Source organism: Panthera tigris, chromosome D4 (genome assembly GCF_018350195.1).
Source record: "Panthera tigris isolate Pti1 chromosome D4, P.tigris_Pti1_mat1.1, whole genome shotgun sequence".
Classification (NCBI taxonomy): domain Eukaryota; kingdom Metazoa; phylum Chordata; class Mammalia; order Carnivora; family Felidae; genus Panthera; species Panthera tigris.
In genome coordinates this window covers 71,782,543-71,808,872 of record NC_056672.1, presented here as the reverse complement: position 1 = coordinate 71,808,872, position 26,330 = coordinate 71,782,543, and the positions used below count along the sequence as shown (strand labels likewise).

General features: G+C 39.8%; 1 protein-coding gene across 11 annotated transcripts in view; it reads left to right on the top strand.

The window, feature by feature from the left end:
• The window catches only part of SUSD1 (sushi domain containing 1), a 285,236-nt gene that overhangs the window by 75,861 nt on the left and 183,045 nt on the right, over nucleotides 1–26,330 (top strand). For all 11 annotated transcript variants that reach the window (XR_006210619.1, XR_006210620.1, XR_006210618.1 and 8 more), the window contains exons 11-12: nucleotides 22,342–22,433; nucleotides 23,732–23,918. Coding sequence is in view for 8 of the 11 variants with exons in the window: in XM_042964612.1 (XP_042820546.1) it covers nucleotides 22,342–22,433; nucleotides 23,732–23,918 (279 nt within the window). In the remaining 3 variants the exon portion in view is untranslated. The remainder of the gene's footprint in view (nucleotides 1–22,341; nucleotides 22,434–23,731; nucleotides 23,919–26,330) is intronic.

Below are 26,330 nucleotides of genomic sequence, written 5' to 3'. Positions count from 1 at the left end.
TGGGACTCGAACTCATGAACTGTGAGTTCATGACCTGAGCTGAAGTTGGACACTTAACCAACTGAGCCACCCAGGTGCCCCTAGTCATTCTCTTCTTAAATATGTCCACATTTTCTATTTTTTTTTAAGTTTATTTAGTATTTATTTTGAGAGAGAGAACACATGCGCACACATGAGTTGGGAAGGGACAGAGAGAGAGGGAGAGAGAGAATCCCAAACAATGTCTGTGCTGCCAGCACAGAGCTTGACGTGGGGCTCATTCTCACAAACCATGATATCATGACCTGAGCCAAAATCAAGAGTCAGATGCTTAACTGACTGAGCCACCCAGGTGCCCCAGTATGTCCACATTTTCTCTAACTACATAGCATCACAATTCTAGTTATTGAGGAGTTTCCCATTAATGCTGACCCTGCCTTCCCTATTTAAAATGCTAAGAAGACCCCTCTTGATAGAATGATACCCCAATCTGGGCACCTGTTGGGGCAGGTGTCATTTTCTTCTGTCTGCCAAAGGAGTCCTTCTCTTCTTATCCTTGATGATCTTGAGCCACCATCCCCAACCTAGTAAATATCCCAATCTTTTCTAGACTCTTTAGAACAGTTACATTTGGATGCATTTCCTCATCCTTATCATATTTTTTCTAGCTGGACCAAGAGGATTTCAAATTTTCTTCACCTTGATGTGATTTCCTTCACTTTACTTCATTCTCTCCTAATCTTGTCTTGTGTGTAAGAACAAAATCTGTTTTGTAAACTGATTTCATTCCTTTTTTTTTTTTTTTGAGACTTGGCAAATCTCATTTCTAGAAACAGAGGATTCTAGGCCTATATCTTTTATGATTCCTTCTTGGCACTGGAGTTTGTAATGATCCCACTGGATTTTATCTACTTTAATGCAAGAAAAATCATTGCTGTAGAATCCCCAGTCTGAGTCTCTGTGATAACATAAGAATAACTAAAGAACTTATTAAAACACAGGTGCCTGTGCTGTACCCTAGAGGTTCAGATTCAGTAGATCTGGAGCGGGGACATCAGATTTTCGTTTCTGGCAGGCTCCCAGGCCTCGGTGGTGCTCCTAGTCCACATTGTGAGTAGCACTGCTCTGACTGTATAGACCTTAGCTACTCCTGGGTAATTTAAAGGCCCTTTCTTGAATGTAAAGATGTGATAAAGTGATAGAAAGGAAAAAAAAAAGTAGCCAAAGATAACTCAGTGTGCTCATGCCTAAGAACTCGTGTTGAAGTTTTTCCTGGTTTGTGAAGTTTTCCTGATAATGGAGTATCTACCTCCTCTATTCCTGCAGTTTCAGCAACAGAGACTTGAGAGTCTCCATTTTCCCCCATGGTACTTTGCTCCCCCGTGATAGCTCTTGTCTTTATGTAAACTCAGGGTCCAGTCAGTGTATCTACATTTTGCAGTTGGGAGAGACTGAATCTTACCCCTTCTTTCCATAGAATGACAAATAAGAAATATCAACTTTATTGCCTGGGCCAATTCCCAGATAACTACCTCCAACACAGAGTTTCCAATAAAAGTTATATTAGAGAATGAGGCTTAGGTATGTGGCCAAATGGAGCTTCCTACTCCTGTTTCCTCCAGAAGTATGGGCAGTTGGATCTGCAAAGGACCCTCCCCTGGCTTAGCCCGAGCTAAGGGCAATGGGTGAAGTCTGGTTAGTTGCCTCTTGGAGACTGGAGATATATGTGCCCCTTGCACCTGAGAACAGGCAGGTCCCAGAAACCAAGAATCTGCATCTTGTTTGGGCTGTGACCTGTGATATATGAACTCCACCCACTAGGAAATGTGTCCCAAAGAATGGTAGTGTCTTACCAGTGAGATTACATATTTATTGTTCCATCCTTGAGGATTCGTGAGTAGGGAGTGGAGACAGACCACAATTGTCTTTCCTTTTGTGGAAATGGAAGACAGGTAAATAGCAACCTTTAACACACTTGAGCAAAGTTATTGATGTCTGCAATGTTAGAGGGTTGAACAGGAAAGTTCTATTCTAGTTCTAGGAGTCTATGTTAGGAAAGCAATTTTAGGTTCCTTCAAATTCATTTATTTCAACATTTAAATTTCTTTCTTTTCTTTCTTTCTTTCTTTCTTTCTTTCTTTCTTTCTTTCTTTCTTTCTTTCTTTCTTTCTTTCTTTCTTTCTTTCTTAATTTTGGAGAAAGAGAGGGGCTCTTAAGTGGCTCATCTGACTTCAGCTCAGGTCATCATCTTGTGGTTCCTGGGTTTGAGCCCCACGTCGGGCTCCGTGCTGACAGCTGGGAGCCTGGAGCCTGCTTCAGATTCTGTGTCTCCTTTTCTCTCTCTGCCCCTCCTCCACTTGTGTGCTCTTTCTCTCTCTCTCTCACTCTCTCAAAAATAAATGAACATTTAAAAAAAATAAAAATAATTTTGGAGAGAGAGAGAGACAGATTGTGAGTGAGGGAGAGGGGCAGAGGGAGAAAGAGAAAGGCTCAGTTCCATGACTCTGAGATCATGACCTGAGCTGAAATCAAGAGTTGGATGCTCAACTGACTGATCCACCGGGTGCCCCTCAACATCCAAATTTCTTGAACAATTTATTTACCATTATTATTTAATTTATCCAATTTTGTATTCTTATTGATACAAACAACTTATTCGTGTAGTAAGAATTTCATTATTATTTGTGTCAAACATTTTTCTTGTTTTATAGTTTCTTTTAATTTTGTTTATGGTGTTTTTGACATATAAAAGTTTTAGATTTTATGCAGTCAGTACTATTGATCTTTTCCTTTGTGATTTATTACATTAATATTAAACATAGAATTTTTTATGGGGCGCCTAGGTGGCTTAGTCAGTAAGCATCTGACTTTGGCTCAGGTCATAGTCTCACGGTTTGTGAGTTCAAGTCCCATGTCAGGCTCTGTGCTAACAGCTCAGAGCCTGGAACCTGCTTCAGATTCTGTGTCTCCCTCTCTCTCTGCCCCTCCCCTGCTTGCATTCTGTCTGTCTCTCGTTCTCAAAAATAAACATTAAAAAATTTTTTTTAAACATAGAATTTTTTAAACAAAAGAGTATTACTTATATCCCATCTTGGTTTTCTAGGAAAAACTTTAAGTGACCTGCCTGGATATAGAAAATAAAATGAGTTAGATATGTAAGCTAAAGAAGAATGAAAACAAAGTCAGGGGCATAACAAAGTATGTAGGAATAAGGTTGGTCTAATCCATATCCTTACAACCTATTTGTTCATTCGTGGCTCATAAATTTAGGTTTAGTTTTCGACCCATCCAATCAGAAAGGGAGCCATTACATTGTCCTTCAGGTAACAACAAGGCTGTGTTTCTCGGGAGAGGTACAAGTTTTTTCAACAATGTGATCAGATGGGAATTCCAATTCTAGGGGTTTCATAAGTAGTGAAATGTAAAGCAGCATTTTAAGAGGATTTTATGAGGCTGTTTCTTTTATTGCTCGTCAGCATGGCTCATATTACAGGAAAGCACAGTTCAGTGTGGAGTGGACAAGGAAAGATGCCTTAAAAGTGCCTGTGCTCTGATGATCTGGCTTGATTCAGGGGAGGATTAGATTATTTTAGATTATGAGGAGGAATGACTGGAGTCCATGTGTCCTAAATATTTTTCTCAACGCAGATCTGATACATGGTAGGTGTCACTGAGCTTCAGACTGTTCTGTCTCATCAGTACTGAGGAGGCAGTGGTTCTGGGTTGAATCACAGGGGTCTGTGCCTGAACAGAAGGCTGCCCACCTCTGGTAGAAGATTGAGCCTGTGGAGCTGAACCAAGGGAATTGTTTGAATTTGCCCTGCACAGTTGAATGAGTGATTGAACTCCCCAAATTTCTCTCCATATAATATGATCACATACTTTTAGCCTGCAAATTTCAGGGTAGGTGTAACCAGATACCAAATTTGCCTTAAGAAAAATTTCAACAAAGTGACTGTAAAACTCCCCACTTTGAACAGATTTATATCTTCTTGTTCCTTCTAAGATAAAATGCAGAATGTACATCAAGGACAACTAAAGGATGATAAGATGATACCACTGTCTATAGAACAGTTATAAAAATAGTAATTTTGTTTTCAAAATAGTTGATGCTTAGCCATTCTTTCTGACACTATTTCCCTTGCAAAGCCAACTGCCCATTTAGACTGCTCCTAATTAGTGTTTTAAAAACTATAATGTTTATGAATAAGAGTTTTTTTTAATGTTTATTTTTGAAGGAGAGAAAGACAGTATAAGTGGGGGAGGGGCAGAGAGAGAGAGAGAGAGAGAGGGAGGGAGGGAGGGAGGGAGACACAGAATCTGAAGCAGGCTCCAAGCTCTGAGCTGGCAGCATGAGCCTGACACGGGGCTCGAACTCACAAACTGCGAGATCATGACTTGGGCCGAACCCGGACGCTTAACCGACTGAGCCACCCAGGTGTCCCTGAATAACATATTTCTTTTTGTTGTTGTTATTGTTGTTGTTGTTCTCTTTAGCAGAGGAGTACATGCACTCAGTTACTTCTAAAATACTGTTGGTACATTTTCTAAAAAACAAAAAGAGGGAAACAGTATAGTCTTCCCTCTATTGCCTGGTAGAAAACCATGACTGTTAAGGTGGCTTATTTTATCTTTAAAATCTTATTTATTTATTTTAGAGAGAGAAAGCATGATTGGTGGAGAGGGGTGAGGGGCAGAGGGAGAGAGAGAGAATCTCGAGCAGGCTCCATGCTCAGCATGATGGAGCCTGATGCGGGTCTCGATCCCATGACCCTGGGATCATGACCTGAGCTGAAATCAAGAGTCGGATGCTCAACTGACTGAGTCACCCAGGTGCCCCTGTTAAGGTGGTTTATGATTTAAGTTTTCTAATAGCACACATAATTTGAGATCTGTGTTGACCTTATAAAACTTCCCCCATAACTGATTCCTATTTACAGAATTGAAGTCCAAACAAAAGGTAAAAAAATTTAACATTGTTTCTGACAGTTTCCTTCAAAATGATAAATATTATAACAGTATTCTCTGGTAGGAGAGTTATGTCTGAAGTCTTTCTGCCTCTTTTGTAAACCATCAGCCTGAGAAGCTCATACTTGGCAGCTGGTCAAGCCAAAAAATTGCGTGTATTTTGAACAGAATACCCAATCATTTGCAATATGCCAAAAATGGGGAAAGTAAATGGTGTTCTGTCCTTTCCTTTCCTTTCCTTTCCTTTCCTTTCCTTTCCTTTCCTTTCCTTTCCTTTCTTCTTCTTCTTCTTCTTTTTTTTTTTTTTTTTTGAGATAGAGTGCTCGAATGGGTAGGGACAGAGAGAGAGAGAGAGAGAGAGAGAGAGAGAGGGAAGGAAAATCCCAAACAGGGTCCGCACTGTCAACGCATAGCCCGATGTAGGGCTCAAACTCCCAAACCGTGAGATCATGACCTGAGCTGAAGTCGGACACTTAACTGACTGAGCCACCCAGGTGCCCCAATGGTTGTTTCATTGTAAAATAATATAATGACATTGTAGATCCAGCTTGGTGGTATCATACCCATGGGGTAAATAAAGATGAATAGGTTATTTAACATTGGAGTGCTTCACTAAATGGGTCCTCAATGGCTTTGGAGGCAGTGGGTTCATCTTACTCTTTTCAGGACTTCCACATTCTTTTTTTTTTTTTTTTTTTAATTTTTTTTTAACATTTATTTATTTATTTTTATTATTTTTTTTTTTAAATTTTTTTTAATGTTTATTTATTTTTGAGACAGAGAGAGACAGAGCATGAATGGGGGAGGGTCAGAGAGAGAGGGAGACACAGAATCTGAAACAGGCTCCAGGCTCTGAGCAGTCAGCACAGAGCCCGACGCGGGGCTTGAACCCACAGATTGCGAGATCATGACCTGAGCCGAAGTCGGACGCTCAACCGACTGAGCCACCCAGGCGCCCCAACATTTATTTATTTTTGAGGCAGAGAGAGACAGAGCATGAACGGGGAAGGGTCAGAGAGAGGGAGACACAGAATCCGAAACAGGCTCCAGGCTCCGAGCCGTCAGCACAGAGCCTGACGCGGGGCTCGAACTCATGGACCGCGAGATCATGACCTGAGCCGAAGTCGGCCGCCCAACCGACTGAGCCACCCAGGCGCCCCAGGACTTCCATATTCTAATCATGTATACACAGACTTCAAGACTGCTGTCTCCTAGGCTGAAATCAGAGAAAAGATCACTTACTCCTTAGTCTAAAATGTCCATTAATACAATGCAAAGGAAAGCTAACTACAGTATATTCTTTTTTATTTCATTTCCTTTAACTTTTAAATTTTGGTATGATTTCAAATTTCTCTCTCTCTCTCTCTCTCTCTCATAGCCCCCCTACACCCCTCCCCACCCCAATTCTCTCTTCCTGAAATAAATCCTACTTGGTTATGGTGTATTTGTTTCTTCTGTGGTGTTGAATTGTTTCCACTAATATTTTCTTCAGCATTTTTGCGCCAGTATTCATGAGTGATACTGGTTTATAGTTTTCTCTCTATCTTGTACCATCTTTATCAGGTTTAGGCATTAGTATTTTCTTTGCTTCATAAAAAGAATTTGAAAGATTTCCTTCATCATTATGCCCTTCATCATTTGAAGGGTTTCCCTCTTTGTTACAATTCGCATAGCATTTGGACTATCTGGTCTTGGATGGTTAGGTAGAATTTCCCCTCGAAACAGTCCAGGCATGGGGCTTTTCCATGGGGGTAGTTCCTTGATAACTGCCTCAGTTTTTTGCTTATGGAAAATGGTCTGTTTAAACTTTTTACGTCTAATGGGGTCAGTTTTAGAAAACTGTATTTTCCTAGGAAGTGCCCATTTTCTCTGTTTTTAAATTTATTTGCAGAGTGGTCTGAAAAGTAGTTTCATTTAACTGTTTGCATTTTCTTCTGTTTCAATGAGTATTTCTCCCTCTATTTGTATTTTCTTCCTTTTTTTGTAGATTAAGTTAGCTAGTAGTTGGTCTCTTATTTTAAAAAAGCCAAGGTTTTGTTTTATTAATTAGATCTGTTTTCTTTATAGCCTGTGGGCCACATCTCGCCTGTTGCCTGTTTCTATAATAAAATTTTATTGGACACAAAAGGCCGAGCCTTTTATTTACATAATGTCTATGGCTGCTTTTGTGCTACAAAGACAGAGTTGAGTAGTTGTGACAGAACTGGACCAGAAACTTTTTACAAAGATAGTTACAATCTGACCCTCTATAGAAACAAGTTGCTAGGGGTTCGTGGGTGGCTCAGTCGGTCAAGCGTCTGACGCGTCTGACTCTTGATCTCAGCTCAGGTCTTGATCTCAGGGTTGTGAGTTCAAGCCCCAGGCTCAGCGCTGGGTGTAAAGCTCTGAAGTTGTTGACCCATGCTCAACTGCATCATTAATTTCTGCTTTCATATTTATTATATTCCTTCTTATGCTTTCTTTTGCTTTATAAAGGTGGTTGCATTTTATCTTCATTGTGAATTGTGGTTTTTTGCATTAAAAAGTGTTCTTTGTCATATTTAACGCTTTTTTTTTACTTGAACTCTACTTATGTGAGGATTGCAACCCCGACTTTCTAACGGTTTCCATTTGTCTGCTATACTATTGTCCATCATGTTCTATTTAGTCTTTCTGAATCACTTGGTTTTAGGTGTCCCTCTGGTACCCAGCATATAGTTAGATCTTGTGTATATGGAATATTATATGTATATAAACTTTATTGTTATTATTTTTATTTATTTATTTTGAGAGAGCGTGCGAGTGTGCACTGTCAGTGCAGAGCCCAACGCACGGCTTGAACCCACAAACCACGAGATCGCGACCTGAGCCGAAGTCAGACACTTAACCGACTGAGCCACCCAGGCACCCCTATATGTATATACATTTTAAAACTCTCTATGGCCTTGATACTTGATAGTTTTGGCTGGATATAAAATTCTTGGTTCACATTTCTTGATTTGAGTTTTCGTAAAATTCAGTTCTTTGGTTGCCTTGCTTTTTATGTAGCTTTTGAGAAGTCTGATGCCACTTAATTCTGTTGCCTTTGGATCTTATTTATTTCCTTGAGTGAAGATGCTGAGGAGTTTTTCTTTATCTTTTTTTTTTTTAATTTTTTATTTTTAACGTTTATTCATTTTTGAGAGACAGAGAGAGACAGAGCATGAGCAGGGAAAGGGCAGAGAGAGGGAAACACAGAATCTGAAACAGGCTCCAGGCTCTGAGCTGTCAGCACAGAGCTTGACACAGAGCTTGAACTCACGGCCTGTGAGATCATGACCTGAGCTGAAGTTGGACGCTCAACCAACTGAGCCACGCAGGTGCCCCTCTTTATCTTTAAGGTGTAATAATTTTATTTGGCTAAGTCTTAGATTTGATTGTTCTGGATGAGCTTTCTCAGGTATAGAGTGGGACCTTTCAGTATTTATATTCAGATCTTTTGATTTTTGTAAACTTATCCTGGATTATAGTTTTAAATATTCTGCTTTAACATTCTTTTTCTTTTAGAGACTTCAATTATACATATGTTGGATCTCTGCTTATATTCTGTTTCAACCACTTGAATTTTGCTCCTTGCTACTTCTTTTTAATATCATTTTTTTTTCTTTTTGTTTGGTTTCCTGTATTTCTTCAATGCCCCTTATTAATTTTTTATTCTAATCCTTCTTTGGGTCTGACGACATTTTAGCTTTATTTCTGATACAGATTTGTCTTTTCCTTTTGCTTGTTTCCTGAATTCAGTCACTTTTGTCTCATTTTCTGCCTGCTTTGTGTCTATTTCTGTTCTTAGTTTTTGAATTTCTGACCCATAGTGCTTATTTGAGGATATTTATTTCAATTAATTGTGTCACAGGGTTGTTTTTTTTTTTAATTCTAGTTTGGGGGTTATTTAAAAATTGTAGTTTTTCATAAGCTGAAATATTTTGATTATCACATTCTTATCTTTCTTTTCTTTTCTAAATGAACACTGCTTTTGTATATTAATTATATAACATTGGTAGTTTAGAATGGTTAATAATATTTCTAGGTTAAGAGTGCCCTCTTCTGTTACTCAATGAAGTGCAGTTTCTTTAAAGGATATTTTTGTTGTTTTTTTGGTGAGTGTGGGGATGAGTTATATATTGTTTTATTTTGGGGTTCCCTTTTGTCTTGTAGGATCTTACATTCCCCCCTTGCTTTTTCTCATCACTGCTTCGTCTCCCCAGGACACCAGTTCTTTCCACTGAATCATCTTCTTTCCCAGAAGCGATGCCTTTTTCATGCCAATACCTGAAGTGTCCTAGACTTTCACCCTTTGCTTGTAGACAGTCCTGTGGTACACAAGATTTTCCTTTCAGTATTTTCACACTGAAAATGGAATTTCTCCTTCTGGGAGTGAATCTAGCTCACGTTCAGGCCCCTCATTTCCCTCTTCTCTTTTCCCTGCTCTTTCAGAGCCCCCTACTTTCTACAGTGACTTGTGGGAGGTTGAGAGATAGCTTTGCTGGAATTTGGCATTTATTCTATTAAAAGGCAACTTAAAGTTTCTTATATTCTCTGTCTTCTGGTTAGTATGACAGCACTGGTTTTATGTTGATTTGTTTGTTCTTGTTGATCTGAAGAATATTTTCGGAAAGGTGTTGAGAGATTTGGATTTAACTGGCCACCATTGTCATTGAACAAATTGCAGCAGTAATCTAGAATAAATTCTCAAGTGCTAACTTTTCCACCCCCATATCTTTGCTCATGCTCGCTCTTCTATGTGGAACCCCCGCCCCTTTTTTATTTAGTTCCTAATATTCCCATCCCCCCTTCTTCTACAGTCTCTCCAACTGAAAATAAATTTTCTTTCTGAATTCCTATACTCTGCTCCAGGGAAGTATGTGTAATAGTTTGGCACACTCTGGAGTCAGACTATCCAACTCAAATCTCAGATCTCTTACTCTTTGTATGCCTTTGGGCAAATTACTTAAACCTTTATGTGCCTAAATTGCTTTAACTGTAAAAATGGGAGTAGCAATACCTATATCATGGGTTTGTTGTGAAAATAAGTGGGTTATGGGGAACCAGCACAATACCTGACTCACAACAAGCATCTGTGAGATGTTAACTATTATTTAAATTTACTTTATGACATTTATTATATATGCCCTTATATTTTTATTATACAGATATAGGGTATAACTCTCTTTCTAGATTAAATACATGTTAAGGGCAGAAACCGTGTCTCTCAGTTCAGTGGGGGCAATAGACAGAATCAATAATAATACAGTGCATAACGTGTAATTGAGGTATTTGCAGGTACTATGGGGGCACAGAGGAAGTAATGACTGGTTTTGCCCAGAGTTGCTCCCTCACATTACTGAAGCAGAAACAAAGTTTCAAAGAAGTTGATGAACTAGGAACCAACTCTTCTCTTCTGTGAGGCATTCTTGCAGGTCTGGTTTTTCAACTGCAGGATTCTTGATTAGGTTGGCCTTCTGGGTGGGGAAGGGAGAGAAAGAGTAGGCAGAGTGACCACTAAAAATGAAGCAGGGAAGGAATATTGGTATGAGGGACAGGGCATGTACTTGCCATAGCAAGGGGTCAGAGAGCAGGGTAAGAAGAGATTCAGGACTGGTTCTATTGGGGATCCTTTTCTCCCCAGTTGAACACCTCACAGGTTCAACCTGCCTGTGGTCCAAACCATAAGCCCCCTGAGTGGAGGGAAGGGGACCTAGGGTGAGAATTGCCCTCTGACCAAGATGCAACTGAATTTAACCAGTGAAACAGTTCTGTTTAATTACTCTAGCATATTCTCAGTGGGGGTGATGTCACCCTGGGGGCAAAATTACCCACAAGGGGGCAAAAATTTGTTCTTGAGAGGTGAGAGAATTTTATTCTTTTTATATATGAAGCACAGATAAACATATAGTACATAAGAAACATACAGCATATCTGGGATTATTACATTTTTATAGAAGGTGAGAGATTAGGGGAAAACTGTTTAAAAAGGTTGCTCATTTTTGCTTTTAATTCTCTTGCCTTTGGAGAGGTGTCAAGCAAGAAATTGCCGTGGCTGAGGTCAAATAGGTTGTTGCCTGCTTTCTCCTCTAGGGCTTAAATTTAATAGAAAACCATGGGGGAAGGGAAGGGGGGAAAAGTTACAAACAGAGAGGGAGGGAGGCAAACCATAAGAGACTCTTAAATACAGAGAAGGGGGGGGGTTGGTTTGGGAGAGGGGAAAGTGGGTGATGGACGTTGAGGAGGGCACTTGGGATGAGCACTGGGTGTTGTATGTAAACGATGAACCACTTGTTGGGATGAGCACTGGGTGTTGTATGTAAATGATGAACCACGGGAATCTACCCCCAAAACCAGGAGCACACTTTACACACTGTATGTTAGCCAGTTTGACAATAAATTGTATTAAAAAAATTAAAAAAATAAAAGGCTGCTTGTGGGGCTGTGATGAAAAACGGTAGAGAAACACTGTTGTAGCTATATAATAGGTACTGATACCTGCTTATGACCTCTTTCAATTGTTTTTGTTGCTATTCTCGTTAATCCTTCCAAAGAAATGTAGCAGTGATTGCTTTCTGTTCAGTGAGTGTGCCAAGCTGATTTCCTACATGGGGGACACAGACCTTGGAGCTCCCTCTGACTGCTCTTCTTCCATTCTTGGTGACTCACATCCGTCGGGTCTCTGCTCACAAATCATCTCTGTGCTTTCTAGCCTCCTGCGTTGCTTTTCTTCAGACTTTACCAGCACACAAGATTATATTTTTTATTTGTTTTGTCTACTTATTTATTTTCTGCCTTTTTTGCTAGAATGAATTCCCTTAGGTGTAGCAACTTTGTTTCCTCTCCACTTTATCCCTAGCCCCTAAAGCATGCCTGTAGATGGTAAGAACTTTCTAAGTATTTATTGAATGAATGTGTAAACTCACCACGTTCCAAGAAGGTTCACTTTTGAGTCTTTCCATTCATGGATGTGGCATTTCTCTATTGTTTTCTTTTCTGTCCTTCCGGAAGAAAAAAAAATCTTCATAAGTCTTGGACATTTCTAGTTAGATTTATTTCTAATAAATCTATTCCTATTCTATTTTATTTGAAGTTTGTGGTTTCTTCTCCTGTGGATAAGGATCTTTTGATTATTTTATTTAATTTTTTTAAAATTTAGTCTTAATTTTATTTATTTATTTATTTTTAATGTTTTTTTTAAATTTATTTTTGAGACAGAGAGAGACCGAGCATGAGCAGGGGAGGGACAGAGAGAGGGGGAGACACAGAATCTGAAGCGGGCTCCAGGCTCTGAGCTGTCAGCACAGAGCCGGACGCAGGGCTCAAACTCACGAAGTGTGAGATCATGACCTGAGCTGAAGTCGGACGCTCAACCGACTGAGCCACCCAGGCGCCCCAGTCTTAATTTTAGTTAGCACAAAGTATTATATTAGTTTCAGGTGTACAGTGTAGTAACTCAACACTTCCTTACATTACTTGGTACTCATCATGACAAGTGCACTTCTTAATCTCCATCACCTACTTCTTTTTTTTTTAAGCTTATTTATTTATTTTTGAGAGAGAAAGTGCACATGTGTGTGTGCTCGAGAGGGGGAAGAGGGTAGGGCAGAGAGAGAGAGAGAGAGAGAGAGAGAGAGAGAGAATCTGAAGCAGGCTCCTTGCTGTCAGCGCAGAGCCCAACATGGGGCTCCATCTCACAAACTTTGAGATTATATGACCTGACCCGAAATCAAGTGTTGGAGGCTTAACTGACTGAGCCACCCAGGTGCCCCTAGGATAGTTCTTTTTTTTTAATTTTTGAGGAACTTCTATGCTGTTTTCCACAGTGGCTTCACCAGTTGGCATTCCCACTAACAGTGTAGGAGTGTTCCTTCCTCCACATCCTCACCAACACCTGTTATTTCTTGTGTTGTTACGTTTAGCCATTCTGACAGGTGTGAGGTGATAACTCAGTGTAGTTTTGATTTGCATTTCCCTGATGGTAAGTGAAGATGAGCATCTTTTCATGTGTCTGTTGACCATCTGTATGTCTTATTTGTAGAAACGTCTGTTCATGTCTTCTACCCATTTTTAATTGGATTATTTGGTTTTTGGATGTTGAGTTTTATAAGTTCTTTATTTATTTTGGATACTAACCCTTTACCAGATATGTCATTTGCAAATATCTTCTCTCATTCTGTATGTTGCCTTTGGTTTTGTTGATTGTTTCCTTTGCTGTGAAGAAGTGTTTTATTTTGATGTGGTCCCAATAGTTTACTTATTGCTTCTGTTTCTCTTGCCTCAGGAGACATATTTAGAAAAAAGTTGCTATGGCCCGTGTCAACAACATTACTGCCTGTGTTCTCTTCTAGGATTTTTTATGGTTTCAGGTCTCACATTTAGGTCTTTAATCCACTAAAAAAATTTTTTTTAATGTTTATTTAGTTTTGATTGAGAGAGAGAGAGAGACAGAGTGTAAGCAGGGGAGGGCAGAGAGAGAGAGAGAAAGGGAGACACAGTATCCGAAATAGGCTTTAGGCTCTGAGGTGTCTTCATAGAGCCTTCCATGGGGTTTGAACTCACGAACCATGAGATTGTGACCTGAGCTCAAGTTGGATGCTTAACCAACTGAGCCACCCAGGCCCCCCTCTTTAATCCATTTTGAATTTATTTTTGCGTATGGTGTAAACAGTCCTTTTTTTTTTTCTTTTTCGTGATGCCATCCCAGCACCGTTTATTGAAGAGACTTTTCCCATTGGATATTCTTCCTCTTTTGTTGAAGATTAATCGACCATATAATTGTGGGTTCATTTCTGGGTTTTCTATTCTGTGCCATTGATCTGTGTGTCTTTTGTGCTAGTCTCAAGTGTTTTGATTACTGTAGCTTTGTAATAAAACTTGAAGTCCAGATTTGTGATGCCCCCAGCTTTGCTTTTCCTTTTCAGGATTGCTTTGACTATTCAAGGTCTTTGGTGGTTGCATACAAATTTTAGAATAGTTTGTTTTAGTTCTGTGAAAATTGCTATTGGTATTTTGATAGGGGTTGCATTAAATCTGTAGATTGCTTTGGGTAGCAGGGATATTTTAACAATACTTATTCTTCCTATCTGTGAGCATGGAATGTCTTTCCATTTCTTTGTGTCACCTTCCATTTGTTTCATCAGTGTTTTATAGTTTTCAGAGTACAGGTCTTTTACCTCTTTGGTAGATGTATTCCTGGGTATCGTATTATTCCTGGTGCAATTGTAAGTGGGATTGTTTTCTTAATTTCTCTTTCGCTGCTTCATTATTGTTGTGTAGAAATGCAACAGATTTCTGTACCTTGATTCTGTATCCTGCCACTTTACTGAATTTGTTTCTCAGTTCTAGCAATTTTTTTGGTGGAATCTTTCAGGATATATATATATATGTGTGTGTGTGTGTGTGTGTATACATATGTATGTCTCATATCATGCAAATAATGAGAGTTTTACTTCTTCTTTAGCAATTTGGATGCCTTTTATTTCTTTTTGTTGTCTGATTGTTGTGGCTAGGACTTTAAGTATTATGTTGAATAAAAGTGTTGAGAGCGAACATCCTTATCTTGTTCTTGACATTAGGGGAAAAGCTCTCAGTGTTTCCCCATTAAGGATGATGTTAGCTGTGGGTTTTTCATATAAGGCCTTTATTAAGTTCAGGTATACTCCCTCTAAACCTACTTGCTGAGCGTTTGTATCATGAATAGTTGTTGTACTTTGTCACATGCTTTTTCTGCATCTGAGATCATATGGTTCTTATCCTTTCTCATATTGATGTGATGTATCATGTTGATTGATTTGCGAATATTGAATCACCCTTGTAACCTAGGAATAAATCCCACTTGATCATGGTGAATGATTTTTTTAATGTATTGTTGGATTCAGTTTGCTAGTATTTTAAAGAGGATTTTTATGTGTCTGTGTTCATCAGGGATATTGCTCTGTAGTTCTCTTTTTTAGTGGTGTCTTTATCCAGTTTTTGTATCAGGATAATTCTGGCCTCAAAGAATGAATTTGGAACTTTTCCTTGCTTTTCTGTCTTTTTTTTTTTTTTTTTTTTTTTGAAATAGTTTGAGAGAAATAGGTATTAATTCTTCCTTAAATGCTTGGTAGAATTCACCTGTGAAGCCATCTGTTCCTGAACTTTTGTTTGTTGTGAGTTTTTTGATTACAGATTTAATTTCTTGGCTAATCATTGGTCTCTTCAAATTTTCTATTTATTCCTTTTTCAGTTGTGGTAGTTTACATGTTTCTAGAAATTTATCCATTTCTTCTAGGTTGTGTAATTTATTGGCATATAGTTTTTCATAATATTCTCTTACAAGAGTTTATATTTCTGTGATATTAGTTGTTATTTTCTCCTTTCTCATCTGTGATTTTATTTGAGTCCTTTCTCCTTTTTCTCTTGATAAATCCAGCTAAAGGTTTTAAACCGTTTGGTTTTTTTCCCCCAGAGAACCAGGTCCTGGTTTCATTGATTGGTTCTATTGTTTTTTTAGTTTCTATATAATTTGTTTCTGCTCTAATCTTTATTATTTACTTACTTCTTCTAGATTTAGGTTTTGTTTGTTCTTTTTCTAGCTTCTTTAGGTGTAAGGTTATGTTGTTTATGGGAGATTTTTCTTCTTGAGGTAGGCCTATATTACTATAAACTTCCCTCTTAGAACCACTTTGGCTGCATCCCACAGGTTTTGGACTATTGTGTTTTCATTTTCATTTGTTTCCATGTAGTTTTTTATCTTTTTTTAAATGCTTTACTTATTTATTTTGAGAAAGAAAGAGAGCAAGGGAAGAGCAGAGAGACTCCCAAGAAATTTCTGGGCTGTCAGTGCAGAGCCCAATGTGGGGCTTGATCCCACGAACCGTGAGATCATGACCTGAGCCGAAATCAAGAATTAAGACGCTTAACTGACTGAGCCACCCAAGTGCCCTTTTTTATTTCTTCTTGATTTCTTGGTTTACCCATTCATTATTTAGCGGCATGTTACTTAACCTCCATGTATTTGTGTGCTTTCCAGATTTTTTCTTGTGGTTGACTTCTATTTTTATAGTACTGTGGTCAGAAAAGATACATGGTATGACTTCAGTCTTTTTGAATTTGTTGAGGCTGGTTATGTGGCCTAATATATGATCTTTCTGGAGAATGTTCCATGTACTTGCAGAGAATGTATATTCTGTTGTTTTAGGTTGGAATGTTCTGAATATATCTGTTAAATCCATCTGTTCCAGTGGGTCATTCAAAGCCACTATTTCCTTGTTGATTTTGTGTTTAGATGATTTGTCCATTGACGTAAGTGGGATGTTAAAGCCCCCTACTATTATTGTATTACTATTGATTAGTTCCTTTATGTTTGTTAGTAAAGGTTTTGTGTATTTGGATGCTTTCATATTGGGTGCATAAATATTTACAATTGTTATATCTTCTTGTTGGATTGTCCCCTTTATTATTATGTAGTTTCCTTCTTTGACTCTTATTACAGTCTTTTTTCTTTTAAGTTTATTTATTTATTTTGCGAGAGAGAGTGTGCACTACACCTGAGCGCACAAGCGGGGGAGGGGCAGAGAGAGGGAGAGACAGAATCCCAAGCAAGCTCTGTGCTGCCAGCATAGAGCCCAGTGTGGGGCTCACATCCACAAACCGTGAAATCATGACTTGAGTTGAGATCATGACCTGAGCCAAGATCAAGAGTTGGATGCTTAACCAACTGAGCCACCAGGCACCCCGACAGCCTTTGTTTTAAAGTCTATGTTGTCTGATCTAAGTATTGCTACTCCAGTTTTCTTTTGACATCCATTTGCATGATACATGTTTCTCTACCCCCTCACTTTCTTTTTTTTTTTTATGAGTGTTACTTTTATTTATTTTCTTTTTTTTTACCTTATTTTTTATTTTTTTTCAATATATGGAGTTTATTGTCAAATTGGTTTCCATACAACACCCAGTGCTCATCCTAAAAGGTACCCTCCTCAATACCCATCACCCACCCTCCCACCCCCCATCAACTCTCAGTTTGTTCTCAGTTTTTAAGAGTCTCTTATGCTTTGGCTCTCTCCCACTCTAACCTCTTTTTTTTTTTTTTTTTTTCCTTCCCCTCCTCCATGGGTTTCTGTTAAGTTTCTCAGGATCCACATAAGAGTGAAACCATATGGTATCTGTCTTTCTCTGTATGGCTTATTTCACTTAGCATCACACTCTCCAGTTCCATCCATGTTGCTACACAGGGCTATGTTTCATTCTTTCTCATTGCCATGTAGTACTCCATTGTGTATATAAACCACAATTTTTTTATCCATTCATCAGTTGATGGACATTTAGGCTCTTTCCATAATTTGGCTATTGTTGAGAGTGCTGCTATAAACATTGGGGTACAAGTGCCCCTATGCATCAGTACTCCTGTATCCCTTGGGTAAATTCCTAACAGTGCTATTGCTGGGTCATAGGGTAGGTCTATTTTTAATTTTCTGAGGAACCTCCACACTGCTTTCCAGAGTGGCTGCACCAATTTGCATTCCCACCAACAGTGCAAGAGGGTTCCTGTTTCTCCACATCTCTCGAGCATCTATAGTCTCCTGATTTGTTCATTTTGGCCACTCTGACTGGCGTGAGGTGATACCTGAGTGTGGTTTTGATTTGTATTTCCCTGATGAGGAGCGACGTTGAGCATCTTTTCATGTGCCTGTTGGCCATCTGGATGTCTTCTTTAGAGAAGTGTCTATTCGTGTTTTCTGCCCATTTCTTCACTGGGTTATTTGTTTTTCGGGTGTGGAGTTTGGTGAGCTCTTTATAGATTTTGGATACTAGCCCTTTGTCCAATATGGCATTTGCAAATATCTTTTCCCATTCCGTTGGTTGCCTTTTAGTTTTGTTGGTTGTTTCCTTTGCTGTGCAGAAGCTTTTTATCTTCATAAGGTCCCAGTAGTTCATTTTTGCTTTTAATTCCCTTGCCTTTGGGGATGTGTCAAGTAAGAAATTGCTATGGCTGAGGTCAGAGAGGTCTTTTCCTGCTTTCTCCTCTAGAGTTTTGATGGTTTCCTGTCTCATGTTCAGGTCCTTTATCCATTTTGAGTTTGTTTTTGTGAATGGTGTGAGAAAGTGGTCTAGTTTCAACCTTCTGCATGTTGCTGTCCAGTTCTCCCAGCACCATTTGTTAAAGAGACTGTCTTTTTTCCATTGGATGTTCTTTCCTGCTTTGTCAAAGATTAGTTGGCCATACGTTTGTGGGTCTAGTTCTGGGGTTTCTATTCTATTCCATTGGTCTATGTGTCTGTTTTTGTGCCACTCCCCATATTTTAGATATATGTTATTATATTTTATGTGTGTGTGTGTGTGTGTGTGTGTGTGTGTGTGTATTCTTGAATGTTTATTTGTTTTTGAGAGACAGAGACAGAGTGCAAGCAGGATTGGGGCAGAGAGAGAGGGAGACACAGAATCCAAAGCAGGCTCCAGGCTCTGAGCTGTTAGCACAGAGCCCAATGCAGAGCTCAAACCCACAAACCATGAGATCATGATCTGAGCCCAAGTCAGAGGCCCAACTGACTGAACCACCCAGGTGCCCCTTATATACATATTATATATAATATATATATTACATGAAATATATATATGTGTAATGTGTTTATGTAATATATATCATAGATATATTATATATATATATTATATATATTAATGTTTATTTTTGAGAGAGAGAGAGAGAGACAGAGTATGAGCAAGGGAAAGGCAGAGAGAGATGGAGACACAGAACCCAATGCAGTCTATGGACTCTGAGCTGTCAGCACAGAGCCCAAAGTGCGGCTTGAACTCATGAGCCATGAGCTCATGACCTGAGCCAAAGTTGGATGCTTAACCAACTGAGCCACCCAGGTGCCCCTTATATTCTTTTATTTTGTGAATTCCTTGACTGATTTTTTACAGAAATATTCATTTTTATTGCTTTTGTGTTTCCTTCCTTTATACTGTCATTTTTGGTCTCTCCACTCACAGAGCCCCCTTTAATATTTCTTGCAGGCCTGATTTGGTTGAACTCTTTTAGTTTTTGTTTGTCTGGGAAACTCTTTATCTCTCCTTCTGTTGCTGGATAGAGCATCTTTTGTGGCAGATTTTTCCCATTCAGCACTTTCAATATACCATGCCATTCCCTTCTGGCTTACAAAGTTTTTGTTGAAAAGTCTCCTTGTTAGCCTTATGGATTTTCCATTGTAAGTAACTGTCTTCTTTTTTCTTGCTGCCTTAAAAATATTTTCTTTACCACTGTATTTTGCCATTTAATTACAATATGTCTTGGTGTGGGTCTGCTTTTGTTGATTTTGATTTGAGTTCTCTGTGCCTTCTGGATCTGGATATCTGTTTCCTTCTCCAGATTAGGAAATTTTTCGGTTACTACTTCCTCAAATAAATTCTCTGCCTCCTTTTCTGTCTCTCTTCTTCTTCTGGGACTCCTATACTATGAATGTCATTGCATATGATGGAGTCACTGAGTTCCCATTTTGCATGATTCTTTTTTCTCTCTTTTATTCAGCTTGATTGCTTCCTATTACTCTGCCTTCTAGATCACTAATTCATTCCTCTTCTTCTTCCATTCTTCTGTTCATTCCATCAAGTGTGTTTCTCATTTTGTTTATTGAGCCCTTTATCTCTGCTATGTTATTCTTTATCTTTGTGCTGAGGGTCTCAACTCATGTCTTCCACTATTTTTCTTAAGTCCAGTGATTATCCTTATGATAATTGCCTTAAATTCTCTATCAGTAATATTACTTATATCTGTTTCACTTAGATCTCTGGTCATGGCCTTGTCCTCGTATTTCATTTGGGATAAATTTCTCTGTTCCCTTGTTTTGTCTGCCTCTCTGTGTCTGTTTCTGTGTGTTAAGAAAGTCAGCTATGTCTTCTGATCTTGAAAGTAGTGACTTTATGAAGAAGAGGTCTTGGAGTGCCCTACAGTGCAGTTTCCTCTGTTCACCAGAACCTGGCACTTCAGGAGAGTATCCTATATGTGCTGCTATGTGTGTAGTCTGCTGTAGTGTCTGAATCACTTTTCCCTTCAGTGCAGTTGTTTGCACTGATTCTCTGCCTGTTGTGGGCTGTGCTTGCTCTCTGTGGTGTTAGTGGGGCCCAGGCAGGGTGGGCATGCCTGCTGGGGAACTTGAGAGCAAGTGGTGGTGTTAGCAAAATTTGTGCTGGGTCACTAGTTCTATACTGGATTTCTTGAAGCACTATGGTGGCTGGGGGCTGCGTGCTGGTGTTGTTGGGGGCATGAGGCTGGCCATGGTATGTATCAGTGGCTGGGACTAATCTGAACCTGGTGGCTGGGCACAGTGAACTGCGGTGGCTGGGTACTGCATCTTTTTGTTGTAGTTTATTTGTTGTTTTAGTTTCCTATTGCTAGTTTGACAAATTACCACCAATTTAGTGGCTTAAAACAACATGAACTTATAGTTCTGGAGGTCCGAAGTTCAAATCAGTTCCATTCTGTTAAAATGATGGTGTCAGCAAGTGTGTATTCATTCTGGAAGCTGGAGGAGAGAATCAATTTCCTTTTCCTTTCGAGTTTCTAGATCCTACTAACATTCCTTAGCTTGGGCCCCATCCTCCATCTTTGAAGCTCATTGGTTTAACTGCTGCTTTTGTCCTTGAATCTCTCTCTAACCCTGATCTTCTTGTCTCTCTCTTATGAGGACCAAGGTCACTACATTGGGCTCATCTGGATAATCTTGGATACTCTCCCTATCTTAATCAATTGCAGAGTCCCTCTGCCATGTAAGGTAACATGGTCACAGATGGATGTGGACATTTTGGGGGGGCCTGTTTTTAGCCTACCATACTTGTTCTTATAGATCTATTGAAAATGACTAGTTTTTCTGTGTTCTTATATTTGGGTACACTTTGCCAAACTCCATTATTTGCATGTGTTTTTCTCTTGTTTTCAAGTGATTTCATATTTGTTTTCAGTTGATTCTCTTAGATTTACTGGAAGTTGCGTTATTCCCTTTCTTCCTGGTATTTATAGCTCATTTTGTTCTTGCCTCTCTCCATGTCGTCTAGAATCTCATAGCTAATGCTAAAAAATAGCTTTGAGAACATGCATCCTTGTATTGTTCTTAACTTTACTAGAAATTGCTTCATTATTTTACCAGCAAGGATGGTGGTTTCTAATAAACACTCTTAAATTAAGGAGTTTCTATCAAATTAAATCTTAGTTGACTAAGATTTTTAGTCAGGAACATGTATTAAATGTGTTAACCATAATGGGTATAGAAGTAACCATGTGTCCTTTCCCTTTTAATCTATTAATACTTTCCCAATAATGATCACCTCTATATTCCTGGAATGAATCTTCCTTGATCATAGTGTATTGTTCTTTGAAGCTACTGCTGACTTCTGTTTACTAATATTTTATTTTAGGTTTTTGCATTTATAATGATAAGTGAGTTTGGCATAGTGTGTTTTGTAATTGCTTGCACAATTTGGGAATTGTGGATATCCAGTCATCTTGAGTAAATTGGGAAACTTTCTACCTTTTTGTATGGTCTGCAACTTAAATAGTATTGAGGTTATCGGTTTTTGAAAGTTTCATAAGTATAAAGTTCCTTGGACTACTGCTAGTTATCTTTAAATTCTGTACCCAATAGTGAGATTCCATTATTCTGAAACACCTGTACTTTCTTACCTACTCTGTCTTACAACATTTGAAGTACAGCTTGTGACCTGTGGAACAGGTTTTCTCTGGGCAAAGCTGCCCAATCCATAAAGAAGGGTCACATCTACCAATGTGGCTTCATTCATAGGAACCTGTCAGGCCAGGGGTTTACACAATAAAGGCTTGGTTCCCTTGAGACTTTTCTTTTTTTCAGGTGCTTTGGGAGTTGTCTTTATGATTTATTAATCATGGCAGTGTTGCTGTGAAACTTCTTAGCAAATCTTTTTTCAGTTCCGCAAAGAAGAGCACTTCTCAATGCTCTGCTCAAGTGTTGCTCCCTGCTCAGAATTTGAAATTGATACTTATCTGTATAAATGAGGTTGTCTAAGCCCGAACTGCAGTTTTAGGTTAGTAAACCAGGGGAGTTTGCAGTGACTGGATTTAAGTAATTTTTAAAAGGGATCCTCTGATTGGGTATCTTTTGATTTTAAATCTTTCATCAAGATTGAGTTTACATAAATGTAAAAGTGGTGTTTCTCAGACTGCCACCACTAATTTCTAAATTAAAGTACTACTGAAATTGTCCTGTGTAAGTGATTCCATGACAAGATAGCATTCTATTTTATAGATTTTATTTTTTAAGTAATCTCTATACCTACTGTGGGGCTCAAACTCACAACCCTGAGATCAGGAGCTGCATGCTCTATAAAAGGTAGCATTTTTGTATAGAGTGTAAGTTGATTTCTCATTCTTTCCCCCTGCAGTAAAACAGATCATCAGTAACATTTCAATATTTAATGAAACCTGCTTGAGATGGAGAAGTACAAAAACAGCTGATACAGAGGAGATGTATTCAGTAAGTTACTCTATGTATAGATGTTGTCTTGTGTGGGAGGCTTAAAAAATATCAGTGAACCTAAAAATCTACTTCTACAGCTGTGATTATCAATGGCGGATTGATAGTGGCAATTGCACGCACAAGCAAGAAGATGGGCACTTGTAATGCATATTTGAAGAGAGAGACCTTGGGGATTGATGAGTAAGTCATGAAAGTTTCTTTGGGCACGCAGCCCGATGCAGAGCTGATGCTCACACAGGATCCGTGGAAGGAATCCATGGCTTTTGCATGTGTCTCTGACCAGGGTATGAACATATCGTCTAGGGAGTCAAGGGGAATCTTTGAAGCTAGATGCGGTTGTGAGTGAGAAAGGTAAAGCCCGTGGGATGAGCTGCTACTAGAAGAATTTAAGTGGGCAGAAAAGTATGTGTATTGGCCCCTGTGCTGGGATATTCCAGGAAAATGGAGGGAATGTCAGAAGGGGGCAGGCAGAGGAGAAGAATCCTGCTGAGGTTTTACCAGACCAGCTTGGAGTTTCCTAATTCAGGTCCTGCTCTGGAGAAGGCTTAGTTCAGATTCCTCTTTCTTTCCTTCTTTCCTTCTTTCTTTCTTTCTTTCTTTCTTTCTTCCTTCCTTCCTTCCTTCCTTCCTTCCTTCCTTCCTTCCTTCCTTCTCTCCCTCCTTCCCTCCCTCCCTCCCTCCCTCCCTCCCTCCTTCCTTCCTTCCTTCCTTTTGTTCTTTCTTTCTCTTGCTTTCTTTCTCTCTTTTAACTTTTATTTAATGTTTGTTTATTTTTGAGAGAGAGACAGAGTGTGAGCAGGGGAGGGGCAGAGAGAGAGGAGTCACAGAATCTGAAGCAGGCTCCAAGCTCTGAGCTGTCCACCCAGAGCCCCGTGTGGGGCTTGAACTCACAAGCCATGAGATCATGACCTGAGCCGAAGTCGGATGCTTAACCAACTGAGCCACCTGGATGCACCTTCGTTTTCTTTCTAGGAAAATGTTCTGTGGCTTTGCTCCTATAGTTTTGCCAACAGACTTTCACATTGCTCATTGTATATGTGAGAACGAGACCAAGAAAATTGTTAGTACTGGGGCCTTGGCCTTTTGCACATTTTGATTTAAAGCTATTTTTATTGCGCTGATATATCGTGGCAACAGTATTTATGGTATTACGTCTCTAATATTTGTTTACTGTTGTATTTCACTTTTTGAAGGAACTTTAGAGTTAAGAGCAAGATTGCTCATGAGAAAAGGTTTGGAGGCATTTGGAGCCTTCCAGGCCAGCCATTCACCTAGTGAACTTTTCTGTGTTTCAGTTCCACATTCAGGGCCAGAGATGGTATCAGAAGGAATTTTCCCAGGAAATAATCTTTAATATCACTACCAGCAGTCAGGCTCCCGAGATGTGCTTGGACCTGCATCCGGGCACCAACTACAGTGTCCACGTCCAGGCTTTGTCTTCTGAACTTCCTGTGGTCCTCTCCCTGACAACCCAGATAACAGGTAAATCTTGAATAACAGCATTTGGATGAACGCAGTCACCACAGAGCCGTAGATGGGCCCAGATAGAGAGAAACACTATTGCTTCCTATCATTAAAGAATGAACTTGAAGAGTGAGAGGAAAAAGGGCGTGGAACTGGAGAGACTACTGTAACTGTGACTGTAATATTTTATTCCTTAAAAAGACAGCTGAAACAAACCATTAATGCGAATTAAATCCGGCTAGCGTGTCTATGAATGCTGGTTACATTCCTTCCGGATATTTGAAATAGTTCAAACATTTCATACCTAAAAAGAATTCTCTCTCATTAGTACTGTTTCTCAGTAACATGAGTTAATTGTCATTCTGTCGCAAGTGCCTCAAGAGTCTGTCCTTTCCAGGGAGAAGTGATAGGCAGTCCCACTCTGGTCCCTGGAAAATTCACATTCCTCTCATTTTCTTGTCTCTCTTCAAATCTGGGAGAGTTGAGCTAAGACTCGGAGTATTGCCTTCTTGTTTCTTACTTCACCGAGCAATTAGAAGTCATCAGGGAGGACTTGCCTCTCCCAAGTCTCCCATTGCTACTCTCGGGCAGAACCGTGTGTTCTGTCTTCTCTCTGGTCCCCACTCCTCAGGTGACTGCTCCCCTCAATGGGTGTGTTGGATCCCATCCCTTCCTGCCCAGTCATCATCCCCAGTAGAGAAATCATCCCAGCACTGCACAAGCATGTTGTAGGATCTCCATTTTTAAATTTTTTTTTTCAACGTTTTTTTTTTTTATTTATTTTTGGGACAGAGAGAGACAGAGCATGAACGGGGGAGGGGCAGAGAGAGAGGGAGACACAGAATCGGAAACAGGCTCCAGGCTCCGAGCCATCAGCCCAGAGCCTGACGCGGGGCTCGAACTCACGGACCGCGAGATCGTGACCTGGCTGAAGTCGGACGCTTAACCGACTGCGCCACCCAGGCGCCCCAGGATCTCCATTTTTAAATGAAAACCAAAGAAACTAAAAAACTCACTTCCTTTGATCCCATATTCCCCCCAGCTACTTCTTTCAGCATCCCCTTTACCGTAAAACTTGAAAGAAGTGTCTGTTCTATAGACTCCACATCCTTACTTCAGGTACTTCCTTTAACTGTTTCCAAACTGGAGGTGGTTGTCCTGGCCACACTGCTTTACTGAAAGTGTCTCCATCTTGCAAAATCTGCTGCCCAATTTTGTTTTTATTTAATTTTTATTCCCTTTCCTGCCCCCCCACCCCCTCCCCCACCATGGCATTTGGCATTCCTGCCTTCTTGAAATACAGTTTCTCTGGGCTTTTAGGTCCTCCTGCCTCACTGGCTGCTCCTTCTCAGTCCTCTTTGCTGGCTCCTCTTTGCTCAGTCCTCTTTTACGGATGCCCTCTCTGCCTGTTCCTCTTCCTTTTTCTTCATTATCTACCCCCTCTGCCCAGCTAAGAATATTGCCTGTATGCTGAGGATTCCCAGATATGTATCCTAGTCCCAGATTCTCCCCTGAGTGCCCTGCTCATATATCCAGTCATCTTTTAAACAACTTCTTGCACACCCAATTGACAAGTCCAAGAGGATTTTGATTTCTCAACTCTCCTCTCACCTTCAAAGCCATTTTCCGTCCAGGCTTCCCTATCTTGGTTATTGGCATTCCTGTTCACCTGTTGCTCAGGTGAAAAAGCTTCTACCCTTCCCGACCAACTTCTGCTTTTGTTTCTAAAATATACTTGGAATCCACCCACTTCTCTCCATCTTCACCTTCACCACAAAGCAACCTTATCCAAGTCAGCAACCTCTTGCTTGGACTCCTACACTGACTTTCTTACTGGTCTTTCTGCTTTCACGGGTGCCTGTCAGTCTCCCACCCCTCACCCCCACTCCCAAGTATGGTGAGACCATAACTTTAAAAAGATCACCCAGAAGTCAGAGTGATCTTTTAAAAATGCATAGGAGAATGTGTCATCCCTAGCTCAAAACCGTCCAATGAGTTTGCATTAGCATTAGAATAGAATCCACGTTCTTACCATGAAGCATGGAGTCTGGCTCCCTGCCTCCCTGACTTCATCTCTGCTCTCTCTGTTTCTCGCTAGCATCTGCTGCCCCCCTGCCTTCTTCGCTGTTCCTCAGATGGGTCAAACCTGTTTGTGCATCCAGGCCTTTCCATTTACTGTTTACTGTTCCTGGTGCACACTCTGCACATGGCTTCTTTATAATCATCCACGTCTCTGCTCAGATGCCAGTACCTTAGAGAAGCTCTCCCTGCCCGTCCTTTCAAAAATAACCTCCGTCTCCACCCCATCACTCGCTCTCCACTTATCCTGTGTGAATTTCATCATAGAACTTGTTTTCAGAACTTGTATTTAAAAAAATTTTTTTAACGTTTATTTATTTTGAGAGAGAGAGAGAGGGGGAGAGAGAGGGA